This window comes from Papio anubis, chromosome 2 (genome assembly GCF_008728515.1).
Source record: "Papio anubis isolate 15944 chromosome 2, Panubis1.0, whole genome shotgun sequence".
Lineage (NCBI taxonomy): Eukaryota > Metazoa > Chordata > Mammalia > Primates > Cercopithecidae > Papio > Papio anubis.
Window position 1 is genome coordinate 166,150,968 of NC_044977.1, and position 27,472 is coordinate 166,178,439.

General features: G+C 42.0%; 1 protein-coding gene across 3 annotated transcripts in view; it reads left to right on the plus strand.

The window, feature by feature from the left end:
• Positions 1-27,472, plus strand: part of KAT2B (lysine acetyltransferase 2B) — a 117,145-nt gene that overhangs the window by 16,742 nt on the left and 72,931 nt on the right. For all 3 annotated transcript variants that reach the window (XM_003895163.5, XM_021934909.2, XM_009201782.3), the window contains exon 2: positions 16,249-16,375. In XM_003895163.5, coding sequence (XP_003895212.1) covers positions 16,249-16,375 — 127 coding nt within the window. The remainder of the gene's footprint in view (positions 1-16,248; positions 16,376-27,472) is intronic.

Consider the following 27,472-nt stretch of genomic DNA (forward strand, 5'->3'; position numbering starts at 1 on the left):
TGGATGTGAGAGTCGTCATCTCAGATAATGACTGATACCATGAGAACGTGAGCTATCCAAGGAAACAACATATAAGGCACTATTTATTTTGCTCATCCTGGTTGATTTGGTGCCAAAACAACAGGCGGAAGAGTGAAAAATTCTGTTAGTCAGCTGGTTGTCTGAACTGCTCAATGTTAGCCAAGCAGTTTGACAGATCTTTCCACTGTGTCGAGGTCTAAGTTGACTTCTCTGGCATTTTGACAGATAATTTCTGATAAATTCTGTGTGTGTGTATTAAATGGAAAGAAATTGTCTTGGATTTAGCATTCCAGGGTACTAGTTTCTAGGCCCCAGTGTCACTCAGGACCTCCTGAGGCCCTTCCAGGGGTGATGCATGCTTAGGTTTGCTCCTGGAGAGGTCACTCAGATGTAATGAAGGGTCTGGCCAACCCCTAGGCTATTTGGTAGCCACTGGAGCCATTCCAGCATCTTCAGAGAGCCAGCCAAGGGGGTTCCAGACCTTTCTGTCAGCGGGGCCTAATTATAATATTTAACAAAGGGAGGGCAGTTTCTTATTCAACTCCAGCATAAACACAAGGATTTCTTCCAGACAGGGATGTCATGAAGATTTTCTCTTGATTTGATTTTGGAGGAACCATGGAGAGCATAGATGAGAATTTGAATGAGGTGTTTATTTATACCTGGGTTGTTTTGTCTTGGGTCATTTCCTCATGATATGCTTTCCACTCTCCTTCTGTAGCCTTGACCACTCTTCAATATTTGTTTTTTTGATTCCCTGTGGCTTTACAGACCAAAATGGCACTTTAAATTAAGGTATTCAGCCAGGTGCGGTGGCTCACGTCTCTGATCTCAGCACTTTGGGAGGCCAAGGCAGGCAGATCACCTGAGGTCAGGAGCTCAAGACCAGCCTGGCCAACATGGTGAAACCCTGTCTCTACTAAAAATACAAAAATTAGCTGGGCGTGTTGGCAGGTACTTGTTTTTTTTTTTTTTTTGAGACGGAGTCTCGCTCTGTCGCCCAGGCTGGAGTGCAGTGGCGCAATCTCAGCTCACTGCAAGCTCCACCTCCCGGGTTCACGCCATTCTCCCGCCTCAGCCTCCGAGTAGCTGGGACTACAGGCGCTCGCCACCACACCCGGCTAGTTTTTTGTATTTTTAGTAGAGACGGGGTTTCACCATGTTAGCCAGGATGGTCTCGATCTCCTGACCTTGTGATCCACCCGCCTCGGCCTCCCAAAGTGCTGAGATTACAGGCTTGAGCCACCGCGCCCGGCCGGCAGGTACTTGTAATCCCAGCTACTCGGGAGGCTGAGGCAGGAGAACTGATTGAACCTGGGAGGCAGACATTGCAGTGGGTCAAGATTGCACCACTGCACCGCAGCCTGGGCAACAGAGCGAGACTCTGTCTAAAAAAAAAAAAAAAACAGTTTTCAGAGATGCTTCTGATAGTGAATTACTTAACTAGTTATCTTTTCTCCCTTACAATTCTATTTCTATCTCAGTTCCAGGCAACTTTGTTCTCCTGAGGGAACCCCAACCCCTACCTGGTACACTTTCCTCTTTTCACTTGTGTCAGATTTTTAAAGTTCCCATAGTTAAAAAATCCCAGCTTGAAGTCATAGCATTATGGAATCTTCTGCTGGCCTTCCATGTGCAACTGTGTGAACTGGAAGGATTGTCTCACAGTGGAGGAAGAAAAAGGGCTTATGTCCCAGGGAGGATTACCATTTAATCTGTATATGAAAAGCTAAAGTTAGTTCAGGGAGAAGAGAAAGTCAAACCATCTTTATCTCTTCAAATCTTTGCTACTCAAAGAGTGGAGTTCACCCAGGAACTTTTAGAAATGTAGAATCTCAGGTTCCACCCGACACCCACTGAATCTTAATCTTCTCCTTTTTTTTTTTTTTTTTTTTTTTGAGATGGAGTCTCGCTCTGTCGCCCAGGCTGGAGTGCAGTGGCCGGATCTCAGCTCACTGCAAGCTCCGCCTCCCGGGTTTAGGCCATTCTCCTGCCTCAGCCTCCCGAGTAGCTGGGACTACAGGCGCCTGCCACCTCGCCTGGCTAGTTTTTTTTGTTGTTGTTGTATTTTTAGTAGAGACGGAGTTTCACCGTGTCAGCCAGGATGGTCTCGATCTCCTGACCTCGTGATCCGCCCGTCTCAGCCTCCCAAAGTGCTGGGATTACAGGCTTGAGCCACCGTGCCCGGCCTTAATCTTCATTTTGACGAGATCTCCAGGTGATTCCTGAGCAGATTGGAGTTTGAGAAGCAGTACTCCAAATTACATCAGCATAATTCAAACTGCTCATTTCCAAAGAGAAAACTTTTGGCGATCCCAGCTGCTTACAGTGGACTCCAGGTGTTGTTTTTTAAAAATATAATTAAAATGTCTTGCTGGGTGTGTGGCTCACACTTGTAATCCCAGCACTTTGGGAGGCTGAGGTGGGTGGATCACTTGAGGTCAGGAGTTTGAGACCAGCCTGGCCAACATGGCGAAACCCCTTCTCTACTAAAAATACAAAAATTAGCCAGGCGTGGTGGCGTGCGTCAGTTAGCCCCAGCTATTCGGGAGGCTGAGGCAGGAGAATTGCTTGAACCTGGGAGGTGGAGGTTGCAAGGAGCTAAGATCATCATGCTACTCTACTCCAGCCTGGGTGACAGAGACTGTGTCTCCAAAAAAAACCCAACCAAACCAAACCAAACAAAAATATCTTTTTCAAATACATGTACACAGGTAAGTGGAAAACTCAAACAGTTAGCAATGGTAGCAAATGAAATTGAGATTTTAAATCCTGTCACCACAATCCTCCCCCATTGTCTGTCTCATTCCTTATTCCCTTTTAATAACAATTTCCAGAAACTCTTAGTCTCCTTTCCCCACCCTTAGGCTGTGTCTTACATGTTACATGGCAGTTTTGTTTTTCATTTTTTTTTTGAGATGGAGTCTTGCTCTGTTGCCCAGGCTAGAGTGCAGTGGCACAATCTCTGCTTACTGCAACCTCCACCTCCCAGGTTCAAGCAATTCTGTTCCTCAGCTTCTCGAGTAGCTGGAATTACAAGTACGCCCCACCATGCCTGGGTAATTTTTTGTATTTTTTAGTAGAGATGGGGTTTCACCATGTTGACCAGGCTGGTCTCGAACTCCTGACCTCAAGAAATCCGCCTGCCTCGGCCTCCCGAAGTGCTGGGATTATAGGCATGAGCCACCGCATCCAGCCTGTATGGTAGTTTTAAGAAGGGAACTAGAATAACTATGTAGAAATTCACTTTAATTAATTAATTAATTTAGAGACAGGATCCTGCTTTGTCACCCTGGCTGGAGTACAGTGGCAAGATCGTAGCTCACTGTAGCCTCTAACTCCTGGGCACAAGTGATTCTTCTGCCTCAGCCTTCTAAATAGCTGGGATTACAAGTGTGAGCCACCATGCCTGGGTAATTTTTATTTTTATTTTTTGTAGAGATGGGGCCTGGCTGTGTTTCCCAGGCTGCTCTCCAACTCTTGACCTCAAGTGATTCTCCCACCCCGGCCTCTCAAAGGGTGGGCATTACAAGCCTGAGCCACCACACCCACCCAGCCCAAAGATTCATTTCGATTTCAGTTTGGCTCTAATGAATTTGTGAAAAGACCAGAAAGTTGGACTTACTTGCTGAAGTAGAGAATCCAAAAATGAATATCAGCAACACCAGTCTTTATTATTAGCAAGTTTTAATTGTTTCAAACTCTCCATTAATTTCAAAAACAGGGCACCCTACTTAATGACTCACTTGTCTTGTCCTTTGCTATTTATCTTTTGCCAAGTCAGATTCTGACAGTGAAGGAAGGACCATATAAAGAGTGTAGCTTCTTTTGCTTTTTTAGATCTGAAAAGGACTGGGTTTGGACAGAGAAGACCCCCATGTGCTGGTCCTATTAAAACAATTTTGTTTTAAGTTGTGGGTGTATCTGTCTTACTAAAGCTTCCTTAATTTGTGAGGAGAAAATAAGCCCCAATTCTGCGATGCACTTTGGGGAAACTTTTCAGAACACCTATCTTTGAAGTGATAGTTACTATCAGTTCTTGCCTTTTAAAATACAACTTTGTTGAGTTATAATTTAGGTACCATGATATTCTCTAGTTTTAAGTGTACAATTCAATGATTTTTAAGAAATTGACAAGTTGTGCAATCATCACCACAATCTACCTTTTAGAAGGTTTCCATCACCTCCAAAAGATCCTTGGGTCCATTTACAGTTAACCCTGTTCCTACCCCCAACCCCAGATGGCCACTAATCTTTCTGTCTCTATAAATTTGCCTTTTCCGGATAGTCATGTAAATGGAAGTATACAGTATGTGGCCTTTCATGACTGGAATCTTATGCTGAGTGTATTGTGTTTGAGATACGTCCATGTTGTAGCATATGTCTGCACTTCTTTATTTTTCATTGCAAGTAATAATCTGTTACATGGCTAGAACACGTTTTGCTTATGTGTTAACTAGTCGATGGGCATTTAGATTATTTCTGCCTTTTGGCTATCATGAATAATGTTGCTGAGGCATCTGCATACAAGTCTTAGTGTGGATATATTTCTGTTTCTCTTGGATAGATACTTGGGAGTGGATTTGCTGGGTCATGTGGTAAATTTATGTTTAACTTTTTGAAAAAATTGTTGTTTCTTTAAAAAACTGTGGGCCAGGCACAGTGGCTCACACCTGTAATCTCAGTACTTTGGGAGGCCGAGGCAGGCAGATCACCTGAGGTCGGGAGTTTGAGACCAACCTGACCAACAGGGAGAAACCCTGTCTCTACTAAAAATACAAAATTAGCTGGGCGTGGTGGTACGTGCCTGTAATCCCAGCTACTGGGGAGGCTGAGGCAGGAGAATCACTTAAACCTAGGAGGTGGAGGTTGCAGTGAGCCGAGATCATGCCATTGCACTCCAGCCTGGGCAACAAGAGAGAAACTCTGTCTCAAAATAAATAAATAAATAAATAAATAAAACCCCTGTGGTAATGCTGGGCATGGTGGCTCATGCCTGTAATCTTAGTACTTTGGGAGGCTGAGGTGAGGTGGGAAGATCACTTGAGCCCAGGAGTTTGAGACCAGCATGAGTCACATAGGAAGACCCTGTCTCTACTGAAAAATAAAAATTAAAAATAAAATTAAAAAATTATCCAGGTGTAGTGGTACATGTCTGTGGTCCTGTCTACTCAGTAGGCTGAGGTTGGAGGATTGCTTGAACCCAGGAGGTTGAGGTTGTAATAAGCTGTGATCATGCCACTGCACTCCTGGGCAACAGAGTGAGACCCTGTCTCAAAACAACAAAAACAACAACAAAACTGTGGTAAAATATACATGATACAAAGTTTACCATCTGAACTATTTTTAAGTGTCTAGTTCATTGGTATTAAGACATTCACATGATTGTGCAATCATCATCACCATCCAGCCACAGAACACTTTTCAGCTTGCAAAACTGAAACTCTGTGTTCATTAAACAGTAACTCCCTCTTCCTTCCTCCAACCCCTCGGCAACCACCATTCCTATCTCTATGAATTTGGCTACCATAGACATCTTATCTAAGTGGAATCATACAGTATTTGTCATCTTGTGACTATTTTACTTAGCATAACATCCTCAAGTTTCATTCAAGTTGTGGCACGTGTCAGAGTTGCTTTTCTTTTTAAGGTTATGTAATAGCCCTTTGAATGTATATACTACGTTTTACTTATTTATTCATCTCTCAAGGGGTGCTGGGGTTGCTTGCACCTTTTTGCTATTGTGCTTAATAATGATGCTGGAACATGGGTGTCCAAATATTTCTTTGACTTCCTACTTTCAATTCTTTTGGGTATATACCCAGAAGCGGAATTGCTGCATCATATGGTAATTCCATTTCTAATATTTTGAGGAACTGTCATACGGTTTTCCATAGCAGCCGTACCATTTTACATTTTCAGCAGGAACATTCAAGGTTTTTCAGTTTCTCTACATCCTCTCCAACACTGTTTTCTGTTTTTTGTAGTAGCCATGCTAATGGGAGTGAGGTGGTATTTCATTGTAGTTTTAATTTGCATTTTCATATATATATATATGAAATATTATATATATATATATATATTAGATGTAGTTTTGCTTAGTCGCCCAGGCTGGAGTGCAGTGGTATGATCTCAGCTCACTGTAACGTCTGCCTCCCGGGTTCAAGTGATTCTCCTGCCTCAGCTTCCCGAGTAGCTGGGATTACAGGCATGCACTGCCACGCCCAGCCAAATTTTGTATTTTTAGTAGAGATGGGGTTTCGCCTTGTTGGCCAGACTGGTCTTGAACTCCTGACCTCAGGTGATCCATCCGCCTCAGCCTCTCAAAGTATTGGGATTACAGGTGTGAGCCACCGTGCCTGGCCCATTTTTGTAATTATTAATGATGTTGAACATCTTTTCATGTGTTTATTAACCATTTATATTTCTTCTTTCAAGTTTCAAGTTTCATTCACGTGCCACAACTTGAATGAAACTTGAGAGAGACACTTCTTTGGAGAAGTGTCTGCTCAAGTCCTTTGCCCATTTAAAAATTTTGTTGTTATTGTTGAGTTGTAGGCATTCTTTATATATTCTGAATATTAACCCCTTATCAAATATATGGTTTGCAAATATTTTCTCACATTCTCTGGGTTGCCTCTTCACTCTGTTGTGTATGTCTTTTGGTGCACAGAAATTTAAAGTTTTTACTAATTCCAGTTTATCTGTTTTTCTTTTGTTCCCTGTGTTTTTGTTATTTGAAACAGGATCTTGCCCTGTTGCCCAGGCTGGAGTGCAGTGGCACAATCATGGCCTGTTGCTGCCTCGAACTCCTAGGCTTAAGGGATCTGCCCGCCTCAGCGTCCTGAGTGACTGTGACTACAGCATGCACCACTACATCCAGCTAATTTTTAAAATTCCTATAGAGATGGAGTCTTGTTTGTTGCCCAGGCTGGTCTTGAACTCCTGACCTTCCCAAAGTGCTGGTATTATACACGTGAGCCACCACACCTGGCCGCCTGTGCTTTTGATGTTATATCCAAGACACCTTTGCCTAATCTAGTATCATGAAGTTTTTTTCTGTATTTTCTTTTAAGATATTCTTTTTTTTTTTTTTTCTTTTGAGACGGGGATCTCGCCCTGTTGCCCAGGCTGGAATGCAGTGGTGCAATCTCACCTCACAGCAGCTTCTGAGTAGGCCCTTCTTTTTTTTTTTGAGATGGTTGCTCTGTCGCCCAGGCTGGAGTGTAGTGGCGCAATCTCAGCTCACTGCAACCTCTGCCTCCTGGGTTCAAGCAATTCTCCTGCCTCAGCCTCCCAAGTAGCTGGGATTACGGACGTGCAGCAGCATGCCTGGCTAATTTTTGTATTTTTAGTAGAGACAGGATTTCACCATGTTGGCCAGGCTGGTCTCCAACTCCTGACCTCGTGATCCAACTGCCTCGGCCCCCCAAAGTGCTGGGACTACAGGAGTGAACTGCCGCGCCTGGTCAAGATTCATAGTTTTAAGTTTTATGTTGAAGTCTTTCATCTATTTTGAGTTCATTTGTGTGTGTGTTACTAGCTAAGGCTCCAACTTCATTCTTTTGCACGCAGATATCTAGTTTTTCCAGCCCCATTTGTTGAAAAGACTGTCCTTTCTCTATTGAATGGTCTTGGCACACTTGTCAAAATCATTTGACCATTATCTGTGAGGGTTTATTTCTGGGCTATCTATTCTGTTCCATTAGTGTATAAGAAGCTAGCAAACTGTTTTCCAAAGTGACTGTACCTTGTTACATCCCACAAACACTGTATGAGGATTCCAATTTTTCACATCCCTGATAATTTGTTAGTCTGCTCCATTTGAAAAAATAATTTATTTTGTGTTTAATTGACACCTAATAATTATACATATTGATGGGGGCATAGTGTGGTGTTTTGAAACATGTATATATTGTGTAATGGCCAAATCAGTGTGATTAGCATGTTCATCATCTCAATCACTTGTCATTTCTTTGTGATGAGAACATTCAAAATCCTCTTGTAGCTATTTTGTAATATGCAATATCTTATTGTTAACTAGTCACTCTGCTGTGCGATAGAACACCAGAATTTACTCCTCCTATCTATATTTGGTTAGAGATATCTTATTGGCTGTGAAGTTACGGTTTTGATCTTTGACATTTAAACATTATGCCTTCGTTCAACATGGAGCAGAGAGGTAGTGAATAAGAGCGAGGCCTTCCTCACTCACAACCACAGTGCCAGTTACCTGCCCGGACACACTTTGTGCTCCTGCAGGGTAGAATGAGTAACCCCAGGCAAGTCTCTTATCACCTAGAGCCTCAGCTTTCTCTTTTAATAATGGCAATAATTCATACTTTCCTTATGTCAGGTGAGATAAGAATACATGTAGATTTTTAATTTTGGGAGCTAAATAAATGTTGGATTCACAGTTATACTGAATAAATTTTCCATCAGCGTGTTCTTGCTGTGGGACATCTTTGACACTAATTTAAGTTTTCCAACAAATGTGACTTTCCAATATTTTAAGCATGACAGAATCCTACTAGACAGCTGGCTGTCTTTCTCCTGTTCCTCTGGATGTCACTCAAATATCCTCACACCCATCTCACTCATTAACACAGAGTGAAGTGTGAGCTCCCCACCCCTTGTCTGTCTGTGATCTGGGTTGTGACCACTTGTTTATCCTGTTTATCTTCTTTCTCATCATCCATCCTGGTTTCTGCCTACTATGACAAAATCGGTTGCATGCTTTTGACCTCTAACCCTGGATCCTATTGGGATGAAAACATTATCCCAGTCCTGTTGAAAGTAGTGCAGTGGCCTTTTCTTCCTTCTTGGTTCTGCAATGTCTGCAGAGACTTGCTCTTGGGGGAGATGAAGTCATCTGGTTAGCTTTCCCCTCCCTGTGCCCAGGTTGCTAGCTGCTACAGTAATTGGCTTGGCAGTGCACTCCCCAAAAGGTTGTCCTTCAGCTGATACTTCGTTAAAGCTGCAAGGCCAACTCCCTTGGGAGTTCCCTTAGACAGCAGCTGTCATGCCTAATTAAGGAGAGACATGGGAAAGGTGTTTTGAAAGGAGACCTCTTATCTCAAAGAACAGTGGCCAGGCCTGAACATTCAATGGGGAGACGAAGGCCAAAGTGGAGGGCATGGTAGCAGTAGCTCAGAAAACTTGGCAGAAAATGCTTTGCTGGCAGTCAAGGATAAGAGCATTGACTGTTTTTTAAAGGACATAGTATGTCCTTTTTAGCAAATCAACGAGTCCCATATGTATTAAAAATTTTGTACACTTAGGTTGTTAGGTGTCCCATGGAGCATGCACACGTGCAAGAACCAGTTTTCATATCCTACAAAAAATACTGAAACAGGTAAGGAAAACGCAAGGGATTCTTGGATATATCAATAGGGTATAACTTTAATGAGTTAGGACCACTTAGGGATGCTGACACTATTCTATGCTTCAACTGTTAGGGTCCATAGTGAAGACCTGGGGCTTGGGGGTAGAGTTCCTTTATAGTCCAGTGCACTAATATCCAATAGAAATATGGGAGCCACATATATTATTTAACATTTTCTAGTAGTCCTGTGTATTAGTTTCTTAGGCCTGTCATAACAACCACAAAATATGTGGCTTAAAACAACAAATAGAGTTTTGTTTTTTTTTATTCACTGTTTTGGAGGCTAGAAGTCTGAGATCAAGATGTCATCTGGGCCACACTCCTTTTGAAGGCTGTAGGGAAGAATCCTTCCTTGCCTCTTCCTAGCATGTGGTGGTGCTTGGCAGTCCTTGGCATTCTTTGGCTTATAGTGAGACCCTGGTCTCTCTTATAGTGAGATCCAGCCTCTGCTTCTGTTTTCACTTAGCCTTCTTTGCTGTTGGTCTGTGTCTGTCTCCAAATCTCCTTCTTTCTCTTAGGAAAACACCAGTCATTGGTTTTAGGGGTCAGGATAATTTCATCTGCATATCCTTAACTGATCACATCTGCAGTGAACCTATTTCCAAATATGATCCCATTCTGAGGTTCCAGGGGAACATGAACTTTATTTACTATTATGATTATTTTTTGAGACAGTCTCGCTCTGTCACCTAGGCTGGAGTGCAGTGGTGCCATCTCAGCTTACTGCAACTTTGGCCTCCTGGGTTCAAGCAATTATCCTGCCTCAGCTTCCTGAATAGCTGGGATTACAAGTGCGTGCCACCATGCCTGGCTAATTTTTGTGTTTTTAATAGAAGACAGGGTTTTACCATGTTGGCCAGGCTGGTCTCGAACTCCTGACCTCATGTGATCCTCAGCCTCGGCATCCCAAAGTGCTGGGATTACAGGCATGAGCCACTGCACCTGGCTGGGACAAGAACTTTAGGGGACACACTGTTCAACCCACTGCACCAGATTAAAAAAAAAAAAAATCAGAAAAGCCAAAAATTAAATTTCATTAATTCTATTGTTTACTTTAACTGAATATTTCAAAATATTATTACAATACGTAATCAATATAAAATAGTTCTTAATGTGATATTTTAACATTCTTTTTTTAATACTAAGTCTTTGAAATTCAGGGTATATTTTCAAATACGCATAACACATCTCAATTTTTATTGCCAATTTTTAAAGACTCCGTATTCACTTGTGGCTGGCTGCCACATCTTGGACAGCACAGTTGGAGTGCTGCAGGGCTGACAAAACTTTTATACTTCTCAGTGTTTCGCCCCATGTTGTCTCCCTCTCTTCATTCTTCTTAGTTTTCAGGGAATTTTAATTTGTTTCGAAAGTCTCAGTCATTATGAACAAAAGAAATAAAAATCTACTTTGTACTGGGATCGCAAGACTCAGTGGAGGAGGTAAAAAAAGCCAATTTTGAAAGAAAAGATCTTTATTCAGTTACATTTTTAAGCATCAGTGTTTATTGTGGGGTAGAATTCATTAAGCACTCTATCACAAGTGGTTTCAACACGTGCGGTTAATAGTTAGGATGTAACTTTTTTTTTTTTTTAATTGAGTAGGGGGAATATAAGACCTTATTATTACAAATCTCCCTGCCATGAGATTTGTGACTCACCCATTTATGAGCCCCCAGTGAACACAGCCATTATTCTCTGTCATGTTAAGACAAGAAGGGGCATAAATAAACTTTTTTTCTGGGCTGACCAAACTTAGTCTGTTGCAACAATGAAGTTAAGATCTACATCTCTAAAACTCTGTATTGTCTTCTCCAAGAATTTAAAACTTGTTACTTGTTAGCATGAATCTCAGGGCAAGGCAGAGTTTTATAAGCAAGCTCATAGGAAGAAAAGTTTTAGATCCTTGAATTCTTTTATTTATTTTTAAATTTTTTAAAAAACTCTGAGACAGGGTCTCACTCTGTCACCCAGGCTGGAGTGCAGTGGCGCGATCTTGGTTCACTGCAACCTCTGCCTCCCGGGTTCAAGCGATTCTCCTGCCTCAGCCTCTCAAGTAGCTGGGATTACAGGCATTCACCACCATGCCTGGCTAATTTTTGTATTTTTAATAGAGACGGGGGTCTTGCCATGTTGGCCAGGCCTGTCTCGAACTCCTGACCTCAGGTGATCTGCCTGCCTTAGCCTCCCAAAGTTCTAGGATTACCTGTGCCTGTCATGTCTGGCTTAATTTCATTTCTTTTCTTTTCTTTTTTTTTTTTTTTTTTTTTGAGGCAGGGTCTTACTCTGTCACCTACACTGGAGTGCAGTGGCATGATCTTGGCTCACTGCAACCTGTGCCTCCCAGGTTCAAGTGATTCTGCTGCCTCAGCCATCTGAGTAGCTGGGCTTACAGGTGTGCACCACCATGCCAAGTAATTTTTGTATTTTTAGTGGAGATGGGATTTCACCATGTTGGCCAGGCTGGTCTCGAACTCCTGACCTCAGGTGATCTGCCTGCCTCGGCCTCCCAAAGTGCTGGGATTACAGGTGTGAGCCACTGTGCTCGACCCTGTCTGGTTTAATTTCAACATGTCTTTTACCCACTGTGCTGTAGCCACATTGGCCTTTGCTTTCTGTTGAGCAAGCCAGGCACTCTCTTGGCTTTGCACTAGCTGTGTTTCCCTTATACCAGATACCTAATAACCAACTCCCTCCTTTTTTCAAGTCTTTGCTCTAAAGTCATCTCAAAAAGTCCTAGTTAAAATTATACCTTTTATCCCACCCTCTGCTAAGTTCCCTGTACTCGTCCTTTTATCTTTCTTTCCATAGCACCATCACATTCTCCAGTATATGCTATAATTTACTTATGTGTTAATCTTGTTTTCCCCATCCCCGGCCACCCCTAATGTAATCTCCAGGAGAGCAGAATCTTTGTTTCATAGTCAATAGTACCTGGCGTGTAGTAGGCCTCAATAAATATTGTTGAAAGAATGAGTCAGTGTGCATGACTCTTGGGCTCGAAATGCAGTTCTCCAAACTCAAGGTGTTTTTGGTTATTACTGTTTTTTGCTTCTAGGTTTGGCCTGCCATCCTTAATTGCTTTGTGGGGGCTGTTTAGTCATTTTTTTTCCTGAAACTGAAGATCCTTTGGGAAAGGGCTGTGGATCACACCAGGCTATTCAGAAAAGCTGGAGGCTTAGGGAGTTCCTGGAAGTAGTTATGCAGCAACTAAGAGAGGTTGGTCCGCAATAAGGGTGGTTTCCTCTGACCCTACGAAATCTTAGTGATACTTTTGTAGGGGAAGAAAGCTGTTTTCCCTTTACCATTTTAGGCGCATCGGTTGGGGCCCTGTCAGTCAGACTAATAAAATACATTAACAAGAGAAAAACAAAAGCAAGTTTATTGACATATTCATTGTGCATGAACATGGGAGCACCCAGTGAAGAGTACCTCAAAGAGGTGGTTAGAACTTGGGCTTATGGGCTATCTCAGCAGACTAGTAAATTTTTAGAGAAGTGAGAAGACAAAGGAAAAGGACCTTGAGCTGCTAGGGACAGCAGATTGTGGGAAGGCAAGTATGTGCGGAAACCAATGGTAGATTAGGGCTAGTTTTAGCAAAGTTTGTTATGTAGATTCCCCTGGTACCTTTGGGCTGATAAAGGTCTAGAGTTATCTCCATGATCAACTTCTGTCCTTCTTGGTAGAGAGGGAAGAAGGGATACCTTTAAGAATTTATGTCCTGCTTTTGGGGATATACGGGAGGGCAGAGAGCTTTTCTTTTTCTTTTTTTTTTTTGAGACAGAGTCTCACTCTCGCTCAGGCTGGAGTACAGTAATCTCAGCTCACTGTAACCTCTGCTGCCTGGGTTCAAGTGATTCTCCTGCTTCGGCCTCCCGAGTAGTTAGGATTACAGGCACCTGCTACCATGCCCTGCTAATTTTTGTATTTTTAGTAGAGACGGGGTTTCACCATTCAAGACTGGCCAGGCTGGTCTTGAACTCCTGACCTCATGATCCACCCGCCTCGGCCTCTCAAAGTGCTGGGATTACAGGTGTGAGCCACTGCGCCCGGCCAAGCTTTTCTTGTATCTGCATTTTAATAACCCTTATACCAAAGCTGTGTATTTTGGCTTGCCATATTCTGCTATTTACTGTCTTCATTGTAAATTCTCATGACAATTTCCCTCAAGAACATGGCCTCTGAGACCTTTGCAGCCTCTGAAGAGGTGGATGGCTCATTGCAGAGAATTTCAAGGCCAGGTTCAGCCTGGCAACAGAGAACTCTGGGGGTAAAAGTTGGGCCTGCCTGATGCCTAGACAAAAGAGGGTCACTTGAGCTACTCACTGGGGGATGTAGCTATGGGGATGCTGATGTAGGTGCTTCTCCTGGCCCTGCTTTCTCCATCCTCATTAATACAAAATGGGAAAAGCAATCAGGTTAGGTGTTCCAGATTCACATGGCCCACTGAAGAAGACTCATTCAAAAGCAGAGTTTTCTTCTACTGTGACCCTTCTTACCTTGCCAATGGTTTATTCTCTTTTCTTTTTTTTTTTTTTTTGAGACAGAGTCTCGCTCTGTCGCCCAGGCTGGGGTGCAGTGGCCGGATCTCAGCTCACTGCAAGCTCTGCCTCCCGGGTTTAGGCCATTCTCCTGCCTCAGCCTCCCGAGTAGCTGGGATTACAGGCGCCCGCCACCTCGCCCGGCTAGTTTTTTGTATTTTTTAGTAGAGACGGGGTTTCACCGTCTTAGCCAGGATGGTCTTGATCTCCTGACCTTGTGATCCGCCCGTCTCGGCCTTCCAAAGTGCTGGGATTACAGGCTTGAGCCACCGCGCCCGGCCGACTATTCTCTTTTCTTATACTGTTATACACAGCTTGGAAATGATCTCTATCTTGGAGAATTTTATGTATGAGGTCAAAGCAGCAGCCTCTAACATTTTCTTCAAATTACACTTATGCTGCTGGGCATGGTGGCGCACGCCTGTAATACCGGCACTTTGGGAGGCTGAGGTGGGTGGATCACCTGAGGTCAGGAGTTCGAGACCAGCCTTGGCAACATGGTGAAACCCTGTCTCCACTAAAAACACAAAACTTAGCTGGGTGTGGTGGTGCATGCCAGTAATCCCAGCTACTCAGGAGGCTGAGGCACAAGAATCACTCGAACCTGAGAGGTGGAGGTTGCAGTGAGACAAGAATGCACCACTGCGCTCCAGCTTGGGCAACACAGAGAGGCTCTGTCTCAAAAAAAAAAAAAAACCCAAAAAGTTTGGATAACTGTATTATAAAAGTAAAAAGAAGTCAATATTAATAATACCTTTTCTTTAACCCATATATCCAAAATAATACATTTAAACATATAATTTCAATATATAATGTAAAAATTGTTAATGGTATATTTTATATTTTGCACTAACCTTCTAAATCTGTATATTTTACAACTACAGTGCACTTTGATTTGAACTAGCTGGATTTCCAGTGCTCAGTAGCCACATGTGCCCAGATGCTTCCATACTGGATAGTATATGCAGATGGCTCTACCCTAGAGTGACTTCATCTGTGTTACATGTTATTCTAACAGTGTACTTTCTGGTTTCCCAGCCATAGCTGACTTGAAGCAGTAAATAAATGGTGAGAGTGGAGTGCTGAGAGTAGTAGAGAAGGGGCAGAATAATTATTTTTATAAGTGACTGGGGTCATTCATTGCGAGCATGCTAGCCTTTCATACCTTGAGACCTGCCGAAGCACACAGTGTGGTACCAGGTAGAATAACTGATAATTTTTCCTGCTTGCCTTCCATTTCATGGATCAAATCACTTACAGAAGGCCACATCGTGTTCACTCTTGTCTACAAACATAGAGAGGTGTGAAGAGTATGTGGACAAAGTTAAGGAAGCTTTCTATCAAGTGTTGCTAAAATGATGGTGTTCTAGTACAGGAAACCTGGAAATATATGTATAAGTAGAAACCCAGGACTACATGATGAAGCCCTCTTCAGTTCTAAAGCTGGGAGCTCACAGAAGTATTGGAGGAGCCTGCAAGTGTGTCGTCAGCTGGGTGTGCCCCCGTCTCATCTTCCTAAGATTGCTAACTTCTTCAGTCCTGTGGGTTTCCCTTCTGGTCCATGGGGCAGAGATGCAGCTGGTGCCTTAGAGCCTGCAAGGCTCAACCTTAGCCTAGACCTTAGCTGTGTTTGTGGGACATCAGGAGTCTGGCTTGTGGATTTGGAAAGTCCATCTTTGAGATGGACTTTCTTGGAACTGACCACTTCATGGACACCCATTGGGGGTAATGGGAGCAAAGTGTGTGGGTCAGCTGCATGAGCTGTAGCATGCAGATTCCAGCCAGCAGAAAACAAAAGAAAACAAAAAGCAAAGCACCCACATCAAATACCACCTTTGGCTTTTCTTTTTTTTTTTTAAACTGGAATAAGTGTTTATTTTCTATTAATAAAAATGAATTGTGACAAAAGTGGACTCCCCTCCCCCCTCCCCCTCACCCTTCTGGGATAAAAATTTTCCAGCATTGCCAGGAGCTTTCAGGTACACATTAAATTAAAGAATAAAATGAAGTTAAGCAGCTGGAGTATAGTATAGTATTTGATTTTCAAGATCACCTGAAGCTGCACTATCGTACCAAAGCTGACCAAGTATAATAAAAAGAAAAAAAAAAACAACCCATGCACAAAGATAGACACCTGCTTGATCTGCGGCTTTTCTATTTTTCTCTTGTCTATATGGAAGACGACAAAGTCAGGGGTGAGGGGGTAGCTGTCATATAACTAGTGTACATTGTTCTCATGTAAAACCATCAGTCCACGGCTGCCTGTTACATAATTTTATCTGTTTCTTTATTCCTTTTTTAGGCCGAGGAGTCTTGCAAATGTAATGGCTGGAAAAACCCTAACCCGTCACCCACTCCCCCCAGAGCCGATCTGCAGCAAATAATTGTCAGTTTGACGGAATCCTGTCGGAGTTGTAGCCATGCCCTAGGTGAGTTCCTAAATCTTCAAGGAAAGTATAACGAGTTCATTGTAGCCTGAGACTCTTAACTTACTGAATTCTGTGGGCTCACCAAATTTGAATGCTATGTACCTCTGTATGAGACCAACAACAAGAGCCTCTCTAGTCTCATGAGTTTGCTGGGAAGGGCTTCTTGTGAGAGACAAACGCTGCACTGTGTGCAGTGACTTTGTCCCTTCTTCCTTTCAAGAGCTGAGTTGGACTGGGGGATTGCCAAGTAAGATGAAACATGACAATCGAGCTAGTTAGCATGAATAATGTGTAACATGTCCTGATTCATTTTGGGGGTTGGGGCCTGAGGGTCTTTGACCTCAGGGTTGAAACCTCAACCAATGAGTTTAATGATAATAATTATCATGTTTGTTATTTCTGTTGCCCTGAACTTTCTGGGGTGCTTCATTTTATCTTCATGTTCCTTAGTTTTGTGTATCTCATAGCTCTTTCTTCACTGGGTTGCTCTTTACTGTGTTTAGTGAATGTTTACTGGTGGTTTCCCTTTCAACTTTGTTATCTGACCCTGCAAAATAATCATTGTCAGTGATGGCACAGTAGGCCCTGCTGCAGTTACTCAAAAGGACTGTGCTAGTATGTTGTTCTGTGTCCTGATACTAGTTTTATGATTAAAATATTTTTTAAAAATCATATGTTGTTTGAGTAGATAAAAGTTGAGGAATTAGTTTTTCCTAGATACTAAAATTTCAGTCCATGAAGAATCTTAGAATATTATTATTTTTTTTGAGACGGAGTCTCGCTCTGTCGCCCAGGCTGGAGTGCAGTGGCGCGATCTCGGCTCACTGCAAGCTCCGCCTCCCGGGTTCACGCCATTCTCATGCCTCAGCCTCCTGAGTAGCTGGGACTACAGGCGCCCGCCGCCACCCCGGCTAATTTTTTGTATTTTGAGTAGAGATGGCGTTTCACCGAGTTAGCCAGGATGGTCTGGATCTCCTGACCTTGTGATCTGCCCGCCTCGGCCTCCCAAAGTGCTGGGATTACAGGCGTGAGCCACTGCGCCCGGCCGAATCTTAGAATATTCTTACTTTTCTGCCTTCAGTTATACAGTCTCCCCCAAAATGTCAACAAGGCCATTTTGCTGTCCATGACAGCAAGGACATAACACTGGGCAGAACATTCTTGCTAAGGTACTTGCTCTTTCCACCTGACCATTATAAGTGGGTGACTTCTTATGCCATCATTTCTCTAGAGCTTCCTGCTTACAAGAAATGGTGTTGCCTCCAAGGTTAGCATGGTGTTAGGTCGTCTGAAATTTTACTTTGTACTCAGAGAGTATTTCAATATTTACAGAGCATAAAAGTAGATAATGTGATCTTCCCAAGAAGTCATCACATTGGAATAACCTTCAGAAAATAGAAATAGTCTTGATCTCACAAAAGAAACACACTAATAATTTCATCATTTTGTCAACTTAACTGGTATCTCAAATAATGTAAGCTCTGAGTCTTGAAGTATCCAATACAGAGCAAAAATTTCAAAAGTTTGAGAACTATCCTTGATTATAATTTACCTTTTTTTTTTTTTTAAACAAAACAAAACAACCACTATGACTGGAGTGAATGGAGTTTAGGATTGCCTTAGGAAATATGACGTAATAAAAGGCTGAACTCAAGAAATCCTTAAGCCTTAGGCTTGAAGTGTATTTGTTATTGATTGGGAAATCCTATTATCCTACATCAATTAACATTTAAAACAGGATCTTCTTTCTTCTTTAGCTGAGCAGATTGTCTCCATTCTAAGCACGTAAACACACATGAATGCCTGAAGGCAGAAACAGTGCTTCACAAAAAAAAGCCAACTTTGTTTCCTTTTTTATTTCTTAACAAGCTTTGAAAACAAATGCCCTCATTCTGCAATACATAATCAAGAATGAAGACTGAAAAAAAATCACATATCCTTTGACCTGCCAAATCCATGCCAGAAATTTAATCTATGTGTAAATTAAGGCATGCCCTCAAATTAAACTAAAAGGATAGTGACATGTTTTATGGCCTCACTTATGATAATAAAAAGCATGAAACAACCTAAATATTCCAATGTAGGAGATGATTGTGAAGAAATCAGGTAATAAAGCAGCTTGATAGAAGGTTTTATAATTTAGGACTAAATTATTGGATCTATCAGCCTGAGTTCAAATTCTGGCTCTATAACCGGTAGCTGTGAGTAGCAGCACATTGCTTAATCTGCCTGGACTTCAGTTTTTCAGTTCTGAAATGGGTTAATACATAGTAGTATTTACCTTGTAGGATCATTGTGAGGATTATATAAGATAAGAAAAAATCTCAGAATAGTAAATACATGATTATTAGCTGATGTTTTTAGTAGTAGTGGTATTATAACACTATCAGGGTTCTTTCACTTCATACAACAGATATATATTCTGTCTAGCTTAAATAAGAAAACAATGCATATAAGAAGGATACTGGTAGCTTCTAGAAGCTGAAAACAATGGGAAAACAGGTTTTGATCTCATTTGGGGATCTCAGCTGCAGAAGTTCACAGACCTTCTGTTCAGTCTGCTGCCACTGAATGACTTAGGATTCAGCTCCAACTGCCTCTGTCCCTGTGAGTATTGGTTCAGGATTTAAATACCCTGTGGAGGAGATTGTGCCTGTCATGTGCCTAACCCCGAATTTCACCCCAAGGGAACTAAGAAATTGGTCCTTTCCCAAATACAGGATGCTGACTGAGGAACAGCATTGATGTTTCATGAGTATAATCCCATTTTATTAGTTAAGAAAATATAATACTATAAGGCTGGGTGTGGTGGTTCACTCTTGTAATCCCAGCACTTTGGGAGGCTGAGACGGGCAGATCATGAGGTCAGGAGATCAAGACTATCCTGGCTAACACGGTGAAACCCCGTCTCTACTAGGTGTAAAAATTAGTGGTGTGGTGGTAGCCTGTAATCCCAGCTACTGGGGGAGGCTGAGGCAGGAGAATGAAGTGAACCAGGGCCGGGCTTGCAGTGAGCAGATCCAGCCCTGCACTCCAGCCTGGGTGACAGAGCAAGACTCCATCTCAAAGAAAAAAAAAAATTAGGTGTACATGGTGGCAGGCGCCTGTAGTCCCAGCTACTTGGGAGGCTGGGAGCAGGAGAATTGCTTGAACCCAGGAGGTGGAGGTTCGCGTGAGCGAGATCAGCCACTGCACTCCAGCCTGGGGTGACATTGAAGACTCGTCTCAAAAAAAAAAAAAAAAAAAAAAAGTAAATGCAATGCTGTAAAACTTTTAGCGGTGTGGTGGCTCAAGCCTGTAATCCCAGCACTTTGGGAGGCAGTGAGGTGGATCCACAAGGTCAGGAGATGAGACTATCCTGGCTAACATGGTGAAACCCGTCTCTACTAAAATACAAAAAACTAGCCGGTAGCGCCTGTAGTCCCGGCTACTTGGGAGGCTGAGGCAGGAGAATGAGCGTGAACCGCCGAGGCGGGCTGCAGTGAGCCAAGATCAGCCACTGCACTCCAGCCTGGGAGACACAGTGAGACTCCGTCTCAAAAAAAACAAACAAACAAAAAAAAAACTTTTTTCTATTTTACTCAACACAGAACACTTCTGTGACCAGCTGTGTGTGTGTGTGTGTGTGTGTGTGTGTGTGTTTTTTTTTTTTTTTTTTCCTTCACTCACCAGGCAGTTCTCCTACTCTGAACACTAGCTGGATGTCCCATAATTCATTTCAGTTCTGTCATGACCTACCTGGAGATAGCATCACATCCCACAGGATCGGGGCTCAGTCCCACAATACTACTCCTACTTCAGATGCCAATTGCAAGTCCCAGGTTGTGACCTTTGCTTCTGACCGACTGGCTATAAATCAGGGTTCCCACCATATCCCTTCCTTGGTTTCAATAATTTGCTAGGATGGCTTGCAGAACTCAAGGAAACACTTCAGTTTACTGGTTTAATATAAAGGATACACAGACGGCCAGATGAAGGGATGCACATGGCAAGGTTTGGGGAAAGGGAGTGAAGCTTCCTTTCCCTCTCCAGGTGCACAACCCCCCAGGCACCTCCACATGTTCAGCAACCTGGAAGCTTGAGCCTGTAGTCTCAGCTACTTGGGAGACCGAGGCATGAGAATCGATTAAACCTGAGAGCAGAGGCTGCAGTGAGCTGAGATCGTACCACTGCAGCCTGGGCGACAGAGCGAGACTCCATCTCAAAAAAAAAAAAAATTTTTTTTTTCTTAGGGCTTTATCTCTACACTTTCCCTCCCCTACCTTTCTTGTAGGTTGATGGGTGGGGCTGAAGGTTCCAATCCTTTAATCCTCTAATAACCTGGTCTGTCTGGTGAGCAGCTTCATCCTGGGTTATCTATACACTACACCTTAAGTCACCTCATTAACATAAACTCAGGTATGATCAAAAGGGGCTCTTGATGAACAATAAAAGACACTCCTCCTGCTCAGGAAATCCCAAGGGTTTTAAGAGCTCGTGACAGGAACTGGGACAAAGACCAAATAAATTTCATACTATACCACAAACATAAATTTTAATATATATGATCAGGAAAAGGTCTGGAAGGATGTATGTTGAGTTGCTGACTGATTTTCTCAGAGTACTGGGGGTACAGGTATTTAAAAAATGTTTTCCCCTACTCCTTCCTTTTTTCCTTGTTTCTTCTCTATTCTTTAGTCTGCTCTCTTAAAACTGAAATTACTGCACATTTTCAAGTGGTCTTGGAATTATTGTTGGAATGCCAGTGTTTATTTATTGGTCTTAGAATAACAGCTCTAGAAAACCTTTTTCCGAGATTACTCTTCCTTCCTCCCTCCTTTCTGTGCTTTTTAAAAAACTTTTTTTTCTTAATGGAAAGTTTTAAACACCCTTAAAGGCAGAAGGGATAGTTTAATGAACTGCCTTGGACTCAGCAGCCAGCTCTAATGATTATTTACATTTGCCAATTTTGTTTTATCTAACCCCCTGCTTTTATTTGCCAGAGTATTTTAGCAAGTTTCCTACATTTTTTCTTATCTTAATCATGCAGGTATCTTCTTAATTGTTACTGACAAAGTACAAGTTGAGGTTTAGGTAATTCTGTTAGGAATTCTGCAAGCCTGAATTCTCGAATACATTTCAGTTGGTATACATTGTTGTTCTGTTTTCACATACAGTAGTCACCATTCTGAGCATGGTTGATTTACTCAGCAGTAATTGTACACACGTGTCAATACGAAGTGTTCTTGAATTTGTCAAAACAGAACAATACTGGCTTATTGATTGAGATGGTATCAATTCTATTGATTAAATGTTGGGTTTCTTTTGCCTCAGCCACATATGTTCTTTGGAGCTCTGGTTTTATGTAATCTCCTGACAGTTTTTTTCATCCCAGACATCTTTGGTCTGACATAATTTAATACTATTCTGTGTTTCATGGACATAAAACACAGGAGCGAGATAGTCTGATCTAGTAGAAAGAACATTCATTTGGGAACTAGGAAGTAAGAACTCTAGCCTGTCTGGGTATGGTGGTTTGAGCCTGTGATGGCAGCTACTCAGGACGCTGAGATGGGAGGATCCTTTGAGCCCAGGAGTTTGAGGCTACAGTGAGCTGTGATGGGGCCACTGTATTTTAGCCTTGGAGACAGAGCAAAACCCCACCTCTAACAAAACAAAACCAAACCAAGAAAAGAATTCTAACTTGGCCCTGCAATTTACCAAGTTCCTTAACCTTTTTGCTGTTTAGTATCTCCATCCACAGAATGAAATAGTTGGTCTAGACCTGTGCTGTACAATACGGTAGCCACTGGCCACATGAAATGTGTTTACTTTGAATTGAGATATGCTGTAAGTGTAAAATACACACAGTTTTTGAAGACATCATAAGCAAAAACAATGCAGAATGTCCCAGTAATTATATTTTATATTGATTATATGTTGAAATGATAATATTTTGAATATGTTCGGTTAATATATTATTAAAATTATTTCTACTGGAAAATGTGAAATTATGTATATAGCTCACATTATATTTCTATTGAATTGTGCTGGTTTAGAATATTCTAGTTCATTCTCTGAAATTATATTTGGGATTGGCACAATAATATTCAGTTTACAAAAATTTTACAAAGGGCTCTAACAGAGTGCTTTAGTTGGTCCCAGCATTTCTCCTTATTTTAGTATGAATACAGATTTTTATTTTGGGACTGCTATTTAAAAAGCAGCTTGGGTCTTGCGTGGTGGCTCACGCCTGTAATCCTACCATTTTGGGAGGCTGAGGCAGGTGGATTGTTTGAGCCCAGGAATTCGAGACCAGGTTGGGCAACATGGCGAAACTCCATCTCTACAAAAAATACAAAAATTAGCCAGGCATAGTGGCAAGTGCCTGTAGTCCCCACTACTCGGGAGACTAAAGTGGGAGGGAGGATGGCCTGAACCTGGGAGACAGAGGTTGTAATGAACCGAGATTGCACCACTTGTTCTCCAACCTGGGTGACAGAGTGAGGCCCTGTCTCAAAGTAAATAAATAATAAATAAATAAATAAATAAATAAGAAAATAAAAAAGCAGCCTGTTTTTATGAGCAGGAAAGTAGGAAGCAAATCCTTGTGATCAAAACATGGTTGGAATTTCTGTTGTTATTTTGGAGTCCATTGTTCTGAACTGTTTCAGAACAGACTGATTATTAAATTTGTCTAGTAATAGTATTTTAGTTTATGTAGAAGTTTTTTGATTATTTTTCAGCGTCATCACCTTTTTCTTTCTCTGCTGCCTGGGCTGGTGTGCAGTGGCGCGATCTCAGCTTACTGCAACCTCCCCATCTTGGGCTCAAGCTATCCTTTCACTTCAGCCTCTCGAGTAGCTAGGACCACAGACATGTGGCAACATGCCCAGCTAATATATTTTTTTTTTTTTTGTATCTTTGGTAGAGACGGATTTTGTTATATTGCCTGGCTGGTCTCAAAATCCTGAGGTCAAGCGATCTGCCCACCTCGGCCTCCCAAAGTGCTGGGATTACAACTACCTCACCCTTCATCTTCTTTCTCTGATACGTGTGTGTGTGTGTGTGTGTGTGTGTGTATATATTCACACTGACTGTTCAGCAGTGGAAACTGTTTTTTGTCACTATAGATTCCTTGCTTTCCTGCTTGTTTACAGTAGGAAATTTCTTTTCTGTTAACTTTTAAAATTTCGAGTTAGGCAGACCCCTCACCCTACAACCAGAATTGATTCAGAGACTCCCAGAGCTTTTTTTTTTGAGAGGGAGTCTCGCTCTGTTGCCCAGGATGGAGTGCAGTGGCACGATCTCCGTGATCTCAGCTCACTGCAACTTCCACCTCCCAGGTTCAAGCAATTCTCCTGCCTCAGCTTCCCAAGTAGCTGGGATTACAGGCTTGCACCACCACACCCAGCTCATTTTTGTAATTATTATTATTATTATTATTTTAGTAGAGATGGGATTTTGCCATGTTAGCCACGCTGGTCTCGAACTCCTGACCTCAGGCGATCCACCCACCTCGGCCTCCCAAAGGGTTGGGATTACAGGCGTCAGCCACCACACCTGGCCTTTTTCTTTTTTTTTTTTTCAACAGAGTCTGGCTCTGTCACCCAGGCTGGAGTGCATTGGTGCAATCTCAGCTCACTGCAACGTCCGCCTCCCGGGTTCAAGCTATTCTCCTGCCTCAGCCTCCTAAGTAGCTGGGATTACAGGAACCCACCACCATACCTGGCTAATTTTTGTGCTTTTAGTAGAGATGGGTTTTATCGTGTTGACCAGGCTGGTCTTGAACTCCTGATCTCAGGTGATCCGCCTGCCTCGGCCTCCCAAAGTGCTGGGATTATAGGTGTGAGCCACTGCGCCCGGCCTGAGACTCCCAGAGCTTTTTAAGGAAGGTCAAGAGTTAGCTTTAACAATCACACTAGAGCTTACTTCTTGAGTATTATAAAGAAAATACCAGTATTTTTCTCATGGATATTTCAAATATTTAAATCATTTAGGCAGATCATTTGACTGAACACATTTTCTTTGGTCATATGACATTTGCATAGACTTGTACCATATAATCGCCCCCTCAGTTCCCATTTACATATGTACCGTGCAGATGCCAAAGGATGGAAACATGGGGCCCAGCTAGCACAATGACACAGCCTTCTCAATTGAGCCAACATATTCCTCTGGCTGGGTGTCCACCGTTGGCTAATGCAGCCTTTCAGATGCTGGTTTCAGAGTTTTCAGGAGCTGTGGGTCGGGCACAGCAGGAGTTAAGGGGATAATACTGGTAATATTTTATCTGCTCATTTTATATAAGTAACGTCTCCCTGACGTCCTCTGGTCAAGAAGGTCCTGTTTGATACTCCCTTCAAGTCCCTCCCTCTAGCGCTGGCTGAATTTAGGCTTTTCCTCATTATTCCTTGCCTGCGTCTGCTGCAGCTTCTGGAGTTCTTATTTCCATTCCTGCATACCTGGCTTTCCCATAAAGTGATGATACAATGTGATCACACTCTCCTGCTTAACCCCTCTGAACTTCCCATTATCCTCAGAGAGAAGAGTGATCTGTAGTTGAGCAAGCAGGTTCAGTTCATTGAGGTCTCTTTATTTTCAAAGCTTTTCTCCAGTTATCTTCATTGCATTGTGGCCATCAGGCTGCTCCACGTTCTCCAAAGGTTCTTTGAACTTTCTCCCCCTTCTGCCTTAGAATCTGGAAGCTCACACCAGCTGCAATGCCTTTCCTTCATTTTCTGCCAGGGAATTCTGCTTATCCTCCAAGGCTTGACTACAGAACTCTAGAGAATAAAGGCCTTCTTAGAGCTCTATGGCAATGTTCCTTCTTATATAACTATAATTATATACCAATATGTACTGAACTGTGATTAAGAGTTGACTTTTTCTCTAGTTCATAATATATTTAGTTCGTTGAGCATACTTATGCTTATTCTTTTGTTGATAAATAATCATTGAATTCAATAATGCTAAAATGAGGGCTGGTTGCATTTATTTGCAGAGGAGCTTTCAAAGTTTATAATCTATACCTACTATGTCCAACACAGTAGCCACTAGCCATTGTGTGGCTATTGAACACTTGCAGTTTCACTAGTTTGAATTGTGCTGTAAGTGTGAAATGTACACAGGTTTTTAAGAGTTAGTAAAACAAGAGGAATGTAAATAGTAACTTTTAATATTGCATAGATATTGAAAGAATAGTACTTTGGTATATTTTAGGTTAAGTAAAATGTATTATTAAATGAATTTCACCTATTTCTTTTATCTTTTTAAACACAGCTACTGGAATACTTAAATTTACATATGTGGCTTGCATTATATTTCTACTGGACTGCTGTCATCTAATGGGCTCTTACTCTTAGGCTTCTCTTTTTTTTCCATTCCAGATCTGAGATTACAGAAAATGAAACCACTTTTAAATGATAAGCCTTTTTGCACATTAGTCAATTTGACAGATTTTATTGCAGTCATTAATTTTACCTCTTCTAGCCTCAATGCCAAATTCCCATGAACAAAAAATGTATTTGAGCAGCCTTTAAATCCTACTGTGTTATTTGCTTCTGGTCCAGAGGAGCAGGGACGTGTTAGCTGCCTGCCCAACTGCTGCCTGTTCACACTGCAGGGCATGTGAGGACTGGCTGGCTGTCTTCACGAGAAGTGCAGGCCAGTGATACATGGAGCCAGCCAGAGCTTAGTGAGGGTCACAGCACACAGTGACAGTGTGCTTCCTGTTCTCAGCAAGGTTGACAGCTGCACCGTGATTCTTGGCAGCAGTCATATGGCGGGTCACTCTCTGGCACCCTGGGTGTTTGCAAGTCTGACACAGCACCGAGAGGTGCCAAGGTACACCCTTCTGGAGAGATCTAAAGAAGGCAAAGCCTCCCCTCATCCCCTCACTTGCACCTTCTGTCTGCTTTCCTGTGCCCTTCACACAAAGTGGACACTGGGGGAACTGTGGCCCACCAAAAGGTATAAACTTTGCCACATCTCAAGGGTTGGTCAATCTTGGGTAATTAGTGTATATCAATGTTTTGTATCAGACTCTTGGAAGACTATTTAAAGTAAAAGCAGGATTCTTTAATGATCGAATTCAGGTGGAGGAAAGATTGTAAAAAAACTTTTAATTTGTAAATAATTAAAAATTTACATAAAAGTCATGAGAATAATAATGAAGAGTATCCCATAAATCCTTTCCCTAGATTTACCTATTAGTAACATTTTATTCTATTTGCTGTTATTGGCTCATATATATATGTATAAATGTATATAGAGAGTCTCATATATGTAATATATATATGAGTCTTTATGTATAAATTGTTTTTTCTGGAACTATATGGGAATAAGTTACTTATATATCATAGCCCTTCCTCCCCTAAATATTTCAATATACAGTTCCTAATAAGGTTTCCTATTTTGGAAATGGAGTCTCACTCTGCTGCTCAGGCTGGAGTGCAGTGGTGTGATCTTGGCTCACTGCAACCTCCACCTCCTGGTTTCAAATGATTCTTGTGCCTCAGCCTCCCAGGTAGCTGGGATTACAGGTGTCTGCCACCATGACCGGCTAATTTTTAAATTTTTAGTAGAGATGGGGTTTCATCATATTGGCCAGGCTGGTCTCGAACTACTGACCTCAAACGATCTGCCCACCTCAGCCTCCCAGGGTGTTGGGATTACAGACGTGAGCCACCGCGCCTGGCCAAGGTTTTCTGTTAATAACCTCAGTTCAATTACCAACTTTAGTAAATTTAACGTTAATATAATACTTTTATCTAATCTACTCTTTATTTTCTAATTTTATCTGTTGACCCAAAAATATTCTTTATATTTTCCATTAAGCATCCACTCAAGAGTCACATATCTGTTTAGTTGTCATGTCCCTTTAGTTTTCTTTAATCTGGAGTTCCTTAGCTTTTTTATTTTATTTTTGGACTTTTATAACATTCACATTTTGATGGAGGAATGTTTTAAATTTTAAAACAAACTCTTTAAAGAGCTAGGAAAAATACATTTTTTGTTATTTTTTGGTTATGTAGAAAAAACCTTTGCAAGCAAAACCTTAAAGCACTGCCAAATGTAGATATGACTTTCTAAACAAATTAACATTTCTCTACAACC